Source organism: Hyperoodon ampullatus, assembly GCF_949752795.1.
Source record: "Hyperoodon ampullatus genome assembly, chromosome: 6".
NCBI lineage: Eukaryota > Metazoa > Chordata > Mammalia > Artiodactyla > Ziphiidae > Hyperoodon > Hyperoodon ampullatus.
The window spans coordinates 112,793,292-112,805,303 of NC_136919.1; the positions used below are offsets into that span (position 1 = coordinate 112,793,292).

Below are 12,012 nucleotides of genomic sequence, written 5' to 3' on the forward strand. Positions count from 1 at the left end.
CCAGAGGGGGCTGCCCTCGCCCCCGCCCTCTGAGATCGCGGGGCCCGACAGCCCCGGCTGGCACGTTCTCCCTCCCCTTCCAGGCCCTGCACTCGCCCAGCAGCCTGGAGAGTCACCGAGGGATGAGGACGCCACAGCCCGGGGGAGCACCCTTTCTGCTCTCGCGGCCCCGAGCGCGCAGCGCCCAGGAGCCGGATAGAGCCTGACGCCCTGTCGTCTCCCCTCGCGCACAGGGCTCTGCGAGTGATCCGGCCGCCCAGCTCCCTGCTGCATGGAACGGCTGCAGAAGGTGCGCGGGGCTACACCCACGCCGGGGCAGTGGGGTGCCGGGGGCACGCGGTGGGGGCCAGGCTCCCCGCGGAGGGTCAGGTCGGGAGTCGAGGATGCCACCTGGTGGTTGCCCGCGGCGCCGCACCCCGGGGCCCCAGAGGCCTAGAGAAGCCCTCCCCTGCCCCAGCCCCCTCCCTCCGGCCCGGCCCTGGCACCCACACACATTCCCACCCGCCCGCCTTCTCGCTCTCCCCAGCAACCACTTACCTCCCCTGGGAGCGTCAGCTCCTCCCGAGGCTCCAGTGTTCCCGGCTCTCCCTCCAGCATCGTGGTGAGTACCTCTCGGCCACCAGCACCCTCAGGCTGGGAGGAGGGAGGGGCGGGGCGCACGCTGGCTGCGGGGCAGCTTCACTCAAATGATGATGATCCTGCCAGGGCTGGCAGGCAGAGAGAACCCCAGATCCAGAGAAGGTTCTGCACACCCCCTCCTGCTGGTCTGGTACTGTCTCGTTGTACCCAAAGGGCTAGGTGAAGGACTACCATTGTTTCAAGGTGACCCTCTAAACCCTTAAAATGACAATCATAGAACTATTAACTTCCAGGAGCTGACATCTAAAACGGTTGCCCATCTTCTTCCTAATAAACTGCAGGTCTGGCTTGTAGGGCCAGTATTCTAGGGGAGGCTTTTGACACCTCTGTTCCATGTGTACCATTTCCCTTCAGGCCAAGATGGACAATCAGGTGTTGGGCTACAAGGACTTGGCTGCCATCCCCAAGGACAAGGCCATCCTGGACATCGAGAGGCCTGACCTCATGATCTACGAGCCCCACTTTACCTATTCTCTGCTGGAACACGTGGAGCTGCCCAGAAGCCGGGAGGTAAAGGGTGGGAGGTTCCTCTTGGACAGGACTTGAGGGAAGGGCTCCCCCAGCCACACTGGGTGGGAGGCAGAATCCCTCTCATGCTTTCTTTCCTGGAGGCCAGACTCCAAAACAAGAAGCGGACCTGTGCACAGGAATCACCAGTCAGTTGGTGAACTGGGTGTTTGCGCAGAGCAGGCAGAGATGGGCTGGCGGCTGGAGGCTAGCTCCAGGTGGAGAGCAGGGGAGGCCATGTTTGAATGGTAGCCGCACAGAGCGGGGTCATGTAGGAATGGGGTGGGACTGGGCAGAAAGTGAGCAAATTTGTGGAAAGCACTCAGGAACACTGAGCTTGGAGGCCGGAAGTCCTAGCTGAGTGTGACCTGTGCGACGGTGTGGTCTCAGTTTCCCTTCTATAAAATAGAGGTGATACCTTTACCCGTCCACCTCACCAGGTAGTCAACTGCACGAGATAACGCAGGACAGGTACTTTGTACACTGTGTTGGAGAAAGGGGCAGTGTCATGGCTGAGCAGAGAGACGGGGCCAGGCTGTGGGGAGACTTAAATGCCTGACAAGGGGCCCGGACTCCATCCTGGGTGCTGTGGGTCTTGTCCCTTCCCCTTGTTGCTCATTGGCTCTGAGGTCAGAGCCACAGCCCCTCCAGCTGGCCCTCAGAGCACACGCACACTGCTCCAAGATCCTCGGCTTCTTCTGCTTCTTCGTGGGTCCTAGGGAAAGACTCAGGACCCTGTCTAGGGAGAGAGAGGACGGAGGGCCAGCCCTGGGAGCTGGCAAGGACTAAGAGAGAAGAGGTGGCCCAGAAATTGGCTGGGCAATTGCAGAGTTGAGTGTGGGGGGGTGAAGTGGCCCACCTGGGGTCCTAGGGACAAGGGTTTAATCCCACCCTTGTGGCTCTGACCAGCCTCCTCTCCATTCACAGCGCTCGCTGTCACCCAAATCCACATCCCCCCCACCATCCCCAGAGGTGAGTCTGCCCCGCACCTGACACTTGCTCAGCCCTGCTCTGACCGGGCTCAACCCCCTTCCCCACACACATCCAGACTGGGCTTGGCAGAGCCTAGGGGGTGATGGAATCAGTGGACCTTGTCCCGTCACTGGTCCATCTACGTCTGACCCAGGATCTCTTTTAATCCTTTTTCCTGGGTCAGGCAGCATCAGCAGGTCGAGTCCTTGGATAGCCTTCCTCTGCCCTGGGGTTGGGGGCGTGTGGGCTGCTAGGGTGGGAGGATGGAGATGGTGGAGGGGGTGGGGTGGGGGACCTGGGAGCTGCAGTGAACCGTACTTCTGCTCTGCAGGTGTGGGCGGAGAGCCGGTCCCCTGGAACCCTCTCTCAGGCTTCAGCCCCAAGAACCACTGGCACACCCCGGACCAGCCTGCCCCATTTCCACCATCCTGGTAGGTTTTAGTGTCAGCATGGCTGCATCCTTGCCCTAGGACCTCTTTTTTTCCTTCAGGAACCCAAGCCCCTTACTCTCAGTCCCCCACTCTCTGGAGTATATGCACACCACAGAACTGGCCGGACCCCCAGATGCCGGACCCCAGGCAGAGCTCCCAGAGGTGGTGGGCCCTGCTGCATCCTCCCCCCCACCCAAACAGAGAAGTGCAAAAATCCCAACTCCTGAGGGGTAATTTCAGGATCTCCGGTTCTGTCTTGGCTCTTGGCAGGAGCCCCTGAGTTTCCTGCCTTCTTCCAATCCATGTCTCCATTCCCTTCTCTGACCCAGCCTCCCCGCCATCCTCCTAGCCTCCTTCTCATCCACTCTTTCTCCCTCCCCACAGAGACCACCCGCCCAGATTCCAACATCTACAAGAAGCCACCCATCTACAAGCAGAGAGGTGAGGGTTCCCCTGACCGACCAGAGCCCCCTTTTCGCCACGTGCCGGGAGGCTGTCCTGAGGGTGGGGGGGGGTGATGGGAAAACAGATGTTCATGACGGCGTGTAAACTGCCCTGTGCTCTTCCTTGTGCGTTGCTTTTACACCCAGGAGCTCACGGGTGTGAAGAGGGAGAGAGGCGGGAGTGGGGGGCTAAGGTGGGAGGTGGCCTCCGGCGGTGGGGGAGGGTGTGCCCGGGCTGACCTTGACCTCCCCCCGCAGAGCCCACAGGAGGCAGCCCTCAGAGCAAGCACCTCATTGAAGACCTCATCATCGAGTCATCCAAGTTCCCTGCAGCGCAGCCTCCCGACCCCAACCAGCCAGCCAAGATCGAAACGGACTACTGGCCGTGCCCCCCATCGCTGGCCGTTGTGGGTAGGCGAGACTGCTGGAGAGGGAGAGGGAGGCCCTGCTGAAGCCCCAGGAACCCCCCCACACACCTGCATGAACCCTCCAGGCTCCTGCAACCCCATCGCTCTCGGCGTAAGCGGCCCTGCTTGTTAGCCATTTACCCGCTTTCCGTTCATTTCTTTGGCCGCTCAACAGACATTTGTCCAATTTCTACTGTGTCCCAGGCTCTGGGAAGAGAAAGAGGAATGAGACGAGGTCTTGGCCCCCAATCGCTTTCAGTCGTATGAGCACGTATTGCCCACCCAGCTTCACCACAAGACTAGAAAACGTTGCATTTATTTTATAATAATAATTTGCGGTGTCCCCTTCAAGGTGCAGCTGCCCCGGGATATGCACAAAGCAGCCCCTGACAGATGCTCGTTGAGCACGCGGTTTGATTGACTGATGTGCCTGCTTTTGTCCGTATTTCCCAGAGACAGAATGGAGGAAGCGGAAGGCTTCGAGGAGGGGGGCAGAGGAGGAGGAGGAGGATGACGACGATGACTCCGGGGAGGAGATGAAGGCTCTCAGGGAGCGTCAGAGACAGGAACTCAGTAAGGTAGCGTCTTGCCGCCCCACCCGCATCCCTGGGCCACCCTGGGGACGGAAGTTCCATTCTGATCTAAGTGGGTACATGTCTGAAGAGCGTCCTGGCGAGAACATGTGAGGAATTCCCTTCCTTTGCCAGGATGTCAGGCTGCTGCTTTTGAAGGGACACTAGGATTGCATGTTGCTTTAGGGGGACACCACTTACTGTTAGGGCCAAAAGCACAGAAAAGGGTGGTCTTGCCAGTGCCAGGCTTCAGCAGGCGGAGTAGTTCATGGGACGAGGAGAAAGGAGAAAGTAGGCTGCTGGCCTCCAGGGGAGGGGAGAGGGTGCATGGAGTCAGGGAAAGGCCACTGATGGTCGCCTGGGCTTGTGCTCTGGGCCTTGTGACCCGGGATGCAGAAGCCCCTGGGGCAGAGTTACACTGAGCGGCTCTGACTCCTCGCTCTCGAGGGTGGCCAGACCCAGTGTGGCAGAGCTTCTGACCAGGACAGGCTCCGTGGGCTCCAGGCACCACACAGCCCCTCAGGAACCCTGTCCCCACTTCTGCCTGGGGTGGGCCCAACTCTGAACCTTTTGGAGATGAGAAACAGGTATCGACGCCTTGGATCCATCTTCCTTTCTCCTTGCCAGGTTACTTCTAACTTGGGAAAGATGATCTTGAAGGAAGAGATGGAAAAGTCATTGCCTATCCGGCGGAAAACCCGCTCTCTGCCTGACCGGACACCCTTCCATACCTGTGAGTGTCACCAAGGGGGCTCAGAATCACCTGGCCAGACCCTGAGGCCAGAATCAAATAGTCTGCTGAGTTTGTCTGTCACACGCCCGGCGCTGTGCTAGTGTGGGTATAAGAGACATAGACGTTTCGGTTGCTGGCTCAAGGCTCTGGCGCTCTCCTTAGGGCAAGAGTACCGGTCACGGAACAAGACGAGATGACAAAGGACGACATCAGCTAAAGCAGAATTAGCACATTCTGTTTAATTCAGCAAACATTTATTGGCTGTCTACCATGTTCTTGGCCCTGAGGATATAAAGAGTAAAACACTATAGTGCTGTCTTCCAGTAGCTTCTGGTCACGGGGAAAGTGACGTGGAAACTGGGGTGTCAGTGCAGCATAGCAGGTGAGAGGTACACTTCAAGTGCTTTGAGAGGACGCTGATAGGGCCTGGGTCCCAGAGTTGGAGTCTTGAAGGACAAGACAAAGTGAGTGGGGGAGAAGGGTAGCACAGACCCCAGGGACAGTGTGGGAGCAAAGGCCAGGAGCAGCAAACATCCGGCCAGCAGAGAGGACCTCCAGGAGCCTGGAATTACAGCGCACGGAGCATGCTCTGCGGTCGCTGGGGCTTTGGTGCCATGCTGCTCGTCACTGAGGCTAACCTGGGCTTCCTTCGAGCATGATGGCTGGAGAGGAGGGGGGCAGTTCTGAGAAGCCCAAACTGGAAGCTACAAGGCCTCTAAGAGCCTGGCCTCGGAAGCCACAGGGCATCCTTCTACTGCCTTCTGACGGTCAGAGCAGCTCCCAGGCCACCCAGACACAAGGGAGAGGAAAGAGATTCTGCTTCCTGCTGAGAGGAACCAGCCAAGGGCACACAGGCTGGGAGGTAACGTTGCGGGCCATCTTCGGAGACAGTCTACCACACTTTGCAATCAACTGGGTAAGGGCTAAAAATATACGTAGGTCCAGAGAAGAGGGAATGGGTTTGAGAACTATACAGGCACAGTCTGTATAGAAATAGCCCCGAAAGTACAATTTTTCAACTTTACGATGGTGCGAAAGCAATATGCATTCAGTAGAAACTGTAGGTCCAGTTTTGAATTTTGACCTTTTCCCAGGCTAGTGATGTGCGGTACGATGCTCTCTTGGCTTTTTTTTTTCTCTTTTTTTTCTTCTTTTTTTTTTTTGGCCGCACCGTGCGGCATGCAGGATCTTTGTTCCCCGACCAGGGATTGAACACGCGTCCCCTGCAGTAGAAGCACAGAGTCTTAACCACGGGACAGCCAGGGAAGTCCCACGATGCTCTCTTGAGATGCTGGGCAGTGGCAGCGAGCCTCAGCTCCCTGCCAGCCACATCATCATGACGGGAAACAGCCCATACACTTACAACCATTCTGTACCCAGACCACCATTCTGTTATCCACTTTCAGTACAGTATGCAATAAATTACATGAGAGGTTCAACACTTCATTGTAAAATAGGCTTTGCCCACCTGCAGGCTCATGTAAGTGTTCCGAGCCCGTTTAAGGTAGGCTGGGCTGAGCTCTGATGTTCAGTAGGTTTGGTGTATTAAATGCATTTTCTTTTGGTTTTTTTTGTTTTTTTTTTTTGCTGTACGCGGGCCTCTCACTGTTGTGTCCTCTCCCGTTGCGGAGCACAGGCTCCGGACGCACAGGCCCAGCAGCCATGGCTCACGGGCCCAGCCGCTCCGCGGCATGTGGGATCTTCCCGGACCAGGGCACGAACCCGTGTCCCCTGCATTGGCAGGCGGACTCTCAACCACTACGCCACCAGGGAAGACCTTAAATGCATTTTTGACTTAACCATGGGTTTATCGGGACGCGACCCCATCGTAGGTCGAGGAAGATCTGTAGAGGAGATGGAAACAACTGGACTTAGTGGCTGATTGGATATGGGTGGTGAAGGAGAGACGAGTTGGGGTTTTTGTCTTGGGTGCTGGGTGATGACAGACCTGGGGCTGAGATCATGAAAGAGGCAGGTTTCGGGGGAAAGACGACGAGACTGTTTTGGGACGTGTTGGGTTTTAAGTGCATGTAGGTGGGAGCTGAGTTGACTGAGTTGGAAGCTTGAGGCGCAAGTCAGGCCTCAAGCAGAATCTTCAGCTTATACGTGGTAGTGGGACCATGAGAAAAAAATCCAGTTGTGTAGAAAAAGGGAAGGGAAGGTCAGGGTGCCGAGGGCTGTTCCTTGGAGAGCACTCACACTACAATCCCCTTGGAAGGTTGGCTGGGAGGAGGTCAGAAGTGAGACCCAGCCTCAGGATGCGCGAGGCTGGCCTTGAAAGGGTCGGGGACTTGGCTTTGGGAGCAGGCCACATCAGAAGTTGAGGTTTGGAACTTCCCTGCGGATCCAGTGGTTAAGAATCCAAGCTCCAACCTGAACAATTTCAGAAGTACGGACAGGCGTGTCATTCTGACGTAAGAGTAACATTGAAATTAAGGGTCACTTTCAAACATAAAAAGGCAATCTAGAAATCATTAGGAGTGAAAATTTTATACACTTTAGGGACTTCCCTGACGGCCCAGTAGTTAAGACTCTGTGCTTCCAATGCAGAGGGCACAGGTTCGATCCCCGGTCGGGGAGAACTAAGATCCTGCATGCTGTGTGGCTAGGCCAAAACAAAAAAAAAGAGAAGTTGACGTTGTCTGCTGAGCACACGGAGGGTGAGGCTTGGTGAGAGTGGTGAAGGTTCGGAACAGCTTCTGCTGGGAAAGGGAACTGATGAGAGGCTTTAGGGTCTGTAGTGATGCTAAGGTACACGTTGTGGGCTTCATCTCCATCGCCTGCGGGCAAAAGGGGAGCCCTGGGCTGATGCAGGGTTAGAGTTTGGGTGCTGCTGAGTGTGGGTGAAAGTGGTTATGTACCCACCCATGGGTCAAAGGTCAGGGAGACGTGGGGGATCAAGACACTGGAGGTTCCCCATGATATTGACCGGCAGATGTGCCAGGAATGCGGCTGAGGGAAAGCTGCAAACAAAAAAGGGCACTGTGGCCGCAAAGTGTGATACCCAGGCTTCAGTGTCAAAGCGAAGCGGTTGTGGACGACAAGATCCAGGGGCTGGCCACTGGAAGGGGTTGCATGCTGTGGAGTGGAGGTGAAAGCCACTGGGCTGGGGGACTCAAGGAACCGTTAAGGCTCCTATATGGCTGGGACGTCCATAGGGTCATCAAAATGATATTTCACCAGGATGATATTTCAATGTGGGTGGGAAGAGCTTCTAACAGGCCTTTTTAGAGAATGTGGAATGAACAGTTAAGGCCTGAAGAAGGAGGCAGAGAGAGAGATGCCCCGAAGGTTGGATTCAGTCTTCATGGTCCACCAGGATTTGCTAGTTAGGCAAAATTAGCTCTTTTTTTTTTTTTTTTTTTTTTTTGCGGTACGCGGGCCTCTCACTGTTGTGGCCTCTCCCGTTGCGGAGCACAGGCTCCGGATGCGCAGGCTCAGCGGCCATGGCTCACGGGCCCAGCCGCTCCGCGGCATGTGGGATCTTCCCGGACCGGGGCATGAACCCGTGTCCCCTGCATCGGCAGGCGGACTCTCAACCACTGCGCCACCAGGGAAGCCCAAAATTAGCTCTTTAATGTGCATTTGGCCTTGCAAAGTTGAGTAGCGAAATGTCTGCCTCAGGGTCACTGCTGGCATCCTTGAACTTGTATGGGATCAAAGGTCATATGATTGCATAGGTTACTCTCTATAGCTGATCAACCTGAGGTTCTGGACTTCCCTGGTGGTCCAGTGGTTAAGAATCCAAGCTCCAACCTGAACGATTTCAGAATTACGGACAGGCGTGTCATTCTGACTTAAGGGTAACATTGGAATTAATGGTCACTTTCAAACGTAAATAAGCAGTCTAGAAGTAATTAGGAGTGAAAATCTTATACACTTTAGGGACTTCCCTCGCGGTCCAATAGTTAAGACTCCGTGCTTCTAATGCAGGGGGCACGGGTTCAGTTCCTGGTTGGGGATGCCATGCAGCATGGCCAAAAAATTTTCAAAACAAAAATCTTATCAGTCAGTTGAGGGAGAAGTGTGTACTTATCACAGAAGAGAAGTGCTTCAATCATGAGGGTTGTGAAAGCAGACAATTTTCTACACAAAAATAAGAAGCATTAAGGAAAAAAAAAAACACGAGGGTCCCCAAAACACATTTTGTTCTCAACAAACTTCCAAATAACATATTTTATTAAAATGTTTGAAGAAAACAATTCTTCCTTATACTTTTGAGTCCGTCCAGGCTAAACCTTCACACAAAAAATGCTGGTCAAAACAATTGCTATACCATGCCAGCAATTTCTAGTCATTGGAGATGAAGGAATTTTGAGATTAGTGCAAACTAAGAATCCTTCTAGGAAAACCTGTTACGGAAAACCAATTTTCTTGAATTATAATCTGCGGTGCTTGAAAGCTTAGTGATATTATTGGACGTCAAGTTGAAAGTGACATCTGGTCATGCAGATGTCAAGTCCAGTGACTGCGGTGCCATCTAGCAGCTGAAAGTGCTGGGAAAACTGCAGCTTCTGTTTTACAACATCAAGCATTTGAAATTTGCTTACCAACATTGCTAAACATAAAATTGTAATAATTCGATTGTTTTGACTAAATTTTAGATTTTTTTTTTTTTTTTTTTTTTTTTTTTTAATTTTTATTTATTTATTTGGCTGTGTTGGGTCTTCATTTCTGTGCAAGGGCTTTCTCTACTCTAGTTGCGGCGAGCGGGTGCCACTCTTCATCGTGGTGCGCGGGCCTCTCACTGTTGCGGCCTCTCTTGTTGCGGAGCGCAGGCTCAGTAGCTGTGGCTCACGGGCCCAGCTGCTCCGCGGCATGTGGGATCTTCCCAGACCAGGGCTCGAACCTGTGTCCTCTGCATTGGCAGGCAGATTCTCAACCACTGCGCCACCAGGGAAGCCCTAAATTTTAGATTTATTTTCATATTCCAGAGGTTCATTTTATGATGGTGAGCCTCATCATCTGACTATCATTGGCTGACTATCAATTTGAACACTCAGACATTTAGCCCAAATGTCTATTTTGTGCATGTCTGTTAGAGAGAGGGGAGGCATTAGGGATAGTTCAGAGCTGCCAGCACGATGTCACCTGCTGAAGGTTACGGGCAGGATCTGGAAGCCAACAGAGGCCCACCAGGTTCCCCCAAGTCCCGCCTCCACTGCCCTGCCCCTGGCAGGAGAGGCCAGTGAATGACCCTCTGGAATGACTGTCAGGCCAAAGGGTCTGAGACAGGGCCTCCTGCTCTCTTCCAGCCTTGCACGTGGGAACATCGAAGTCTTCTTCCCTCCCCGCCTACGGCAGGACCACCCTGAGCCGGGTAAGGTCCCAGGACGGAGGTCACAGGCCTCGTGGGAAGAGTGTGCGTGTGGGGCCCGTGAGGGACTGAGCTACGTGGGCACCGGGAAGCGGGGGCGGCCCGACCCTTACAGTGAAGAGGGACGATGTGGAACGCTCCAGCTTCCTCTGATTCCTTTGTGTCCTTTCCAGCTCCAGTCCACAGACTTCAGCCCATCCGGGAGTGAGACCGAAAGCCCAGGTGAGAGGCAGGGCCGACCTGATGCTGGGAACGGGGCTCAGGAGGCCCCTGGGGCAGCCCGTGTCTGCCACGTGGGCAGGGCTCTGTGGCTGGAGGTCGGGGAGGCTGAGCTGGCAGGTTTGGGAGCCTGCTGACCTCAGAGCTGCCTCTGAACAATGGCTCTTGTCTCCCACAGGCCTGCAGGTGAGTGCCTTCTGGAGGGAAACACGTGGAGCACGGAAGCCATGGATGGACGGGGGACTGGCAGTGTTGGGGGAGGGGTGCGGGGTTACCGAGTCACCTGGTGAGGACATAAGAAGCCTAGGGTAAGGCTGGGGAGGCCTCCCTGCCCCACTCTGGCTCACTGCGGCTTTGGTCTCCCCAGAACGGAGAGGGCCAGAGGGGGAGGATGGACCGGGGGATCTCCCTTCCCTGTGTGCTGGAGCAGAAGGTGAGGGGCAGGGGCAGGGGCAGGGGCACAGGCAGGGGGTGGTGGGCAGGGGACAGGGCCGTCTCCATCGGGGGCGGGCCAGCCTGGGGAGAAGCCAGGGACGTGAATGCACTGAGGGGTCCTGCTGGCTGAGGATGGGAGGGGCAGCACGGAAGTTGGGGGAGTTGGATGGCAAGGTGGCATGAGCCCCCGTGGCCCCTGCAGGCTGATAAGGGGGCCTGGGGAATGGAGGGGGCTACGCTGACGGGGACCTCGAAGAGCCTGATACTTACTGCCCGCCTCCCGTCCCCGCCAGGTCTATCCTTACGAAATGCTGGTGGTGACCAACAGGGGGCGAACCAAGTTGCCTCCAGGTGTGGATAGGATGAGGCTTGAGGTACGCAGGGAGGATGTGCTGGGTGGGTCAGGGGCTACTGGCGGGGCAGCCTCCCCTGCCCGGTGTGGGGGAAAGCGGCCCAGCCCCACCCTGTGTCCCCCTTGCAGAGGCACCTGTCAGCAGAGGACTTCTCAAGGGTCTTTTCCATGTCTCCCGAAGAGTTTGGCAAGCTGGCTCTGTGGAAGCGAAACGAACTCAAGAAAAAGGCCTCTCTCTTCTGACGGCCCCCAGCTGCTCTGTGACTGACCCTCACCCTTGCTGCTTCAGGGCTCTGGAGCTGGGGGCACTAGACCCCAAAGCATCATCTCTGGGGGCCAGGGGGGTGGGGCAGAGGTGGGGTTGCCTCCGTTGCCCAGGTCGAGGGAGAGCAAGGCCTCTGCAGTGCTGGGGTTTGGGGACGTGGACCTCCTTCCCCATGATGAGCTGGGGCGGGGGGGCCCTTCGCTCATCCCTGGTCCTCGCTGCACAGGGCAAACGCAGCGTGCACTCCAGCACACGCAGAGTTAGTGTCTGCACCCTCTCCCTGCCCCCACCCCCATGTGAAGGTCCCCAGAAGAGAGTGATGAGACATGAACATGACACTTAGTGGTCAGGCCTGTCTGCTGTCCTGACCAATGGGTGGGAAGAACCCTCGGGCCTGGTAGGAGGCACGTGAGGGTGGGAAGCAGCCACGCAGGCAGAGAGCTCCCAGGACCCTGTGTGTACCCAAGCACTCCTCCGCAGCTCACCTGGGACGGGTTCCCCTGCACCTGGGCCTCCCGCCTCTCAGCCTCCAGCAGGGAGGCCACCCAGCCCTCCAGCTCACCCTGTCCTCTCCTTGTGACCCCTAAGCTTCGAAGCCTCTTGCTCCAGCCCTGAGGCTTTCCTAGAAGCCTTGGCTTAGAGTGGAGATGTCGCGTATACAGACCCCCAGCCCAACATCAGCCTTCAGGCTGAGTCGGCTAGAATGCTACCTTCTAGCAT

General features: G+C 56.0%; 1 protein-coding gene across 4 annotated transcripts; it reads left to right on the plus strand.

Moving 5' to 3' along the window:
- Positions 1-271: 271 nt before the first annotated feature.
- Positions 272-11,270, plus strand: DMTN (dematin actin binding protein; the record flags this gene model as incomplete). 4 transcript variants are annotated; one of them, XM_079707080.1, is made up of 14 exons in its annotated part: positions 272-289; positions 994-1,149; positions 2,074-2,118; positions 2,450-2,549; positions 2,934-2,990; positions 3,251-3,403; positions 3,853-3,977; positions 4,599-4,704; positions 9,960-10,024; positions 10,195-10,243; positions 10,419-10,426; positions 10,608-10,673; positions 10,969-11,049; positions 11,157-11,270. In XM_079707080.1, 14 exons carry the CDS (start codon positions 272-274, stop codon positions 11,268-11,270), a joined length of 1,143 nt encoding a protein of 380 aa, XP_079563206.1. The 4 variants fall into 4 exon arrangements, with proteins under 4 accessions (XP_079563206.1, XP_079563208.1, XP_079563207.1 ...); XM_079707082.1 differs by lacking the exon at positions 10,608-10,673; XM_079707081.1 differs by lacking the exon at positions 2,074-2,118.
- Positions 11,271-12,012: the final 742 nt, after the last annotated feature.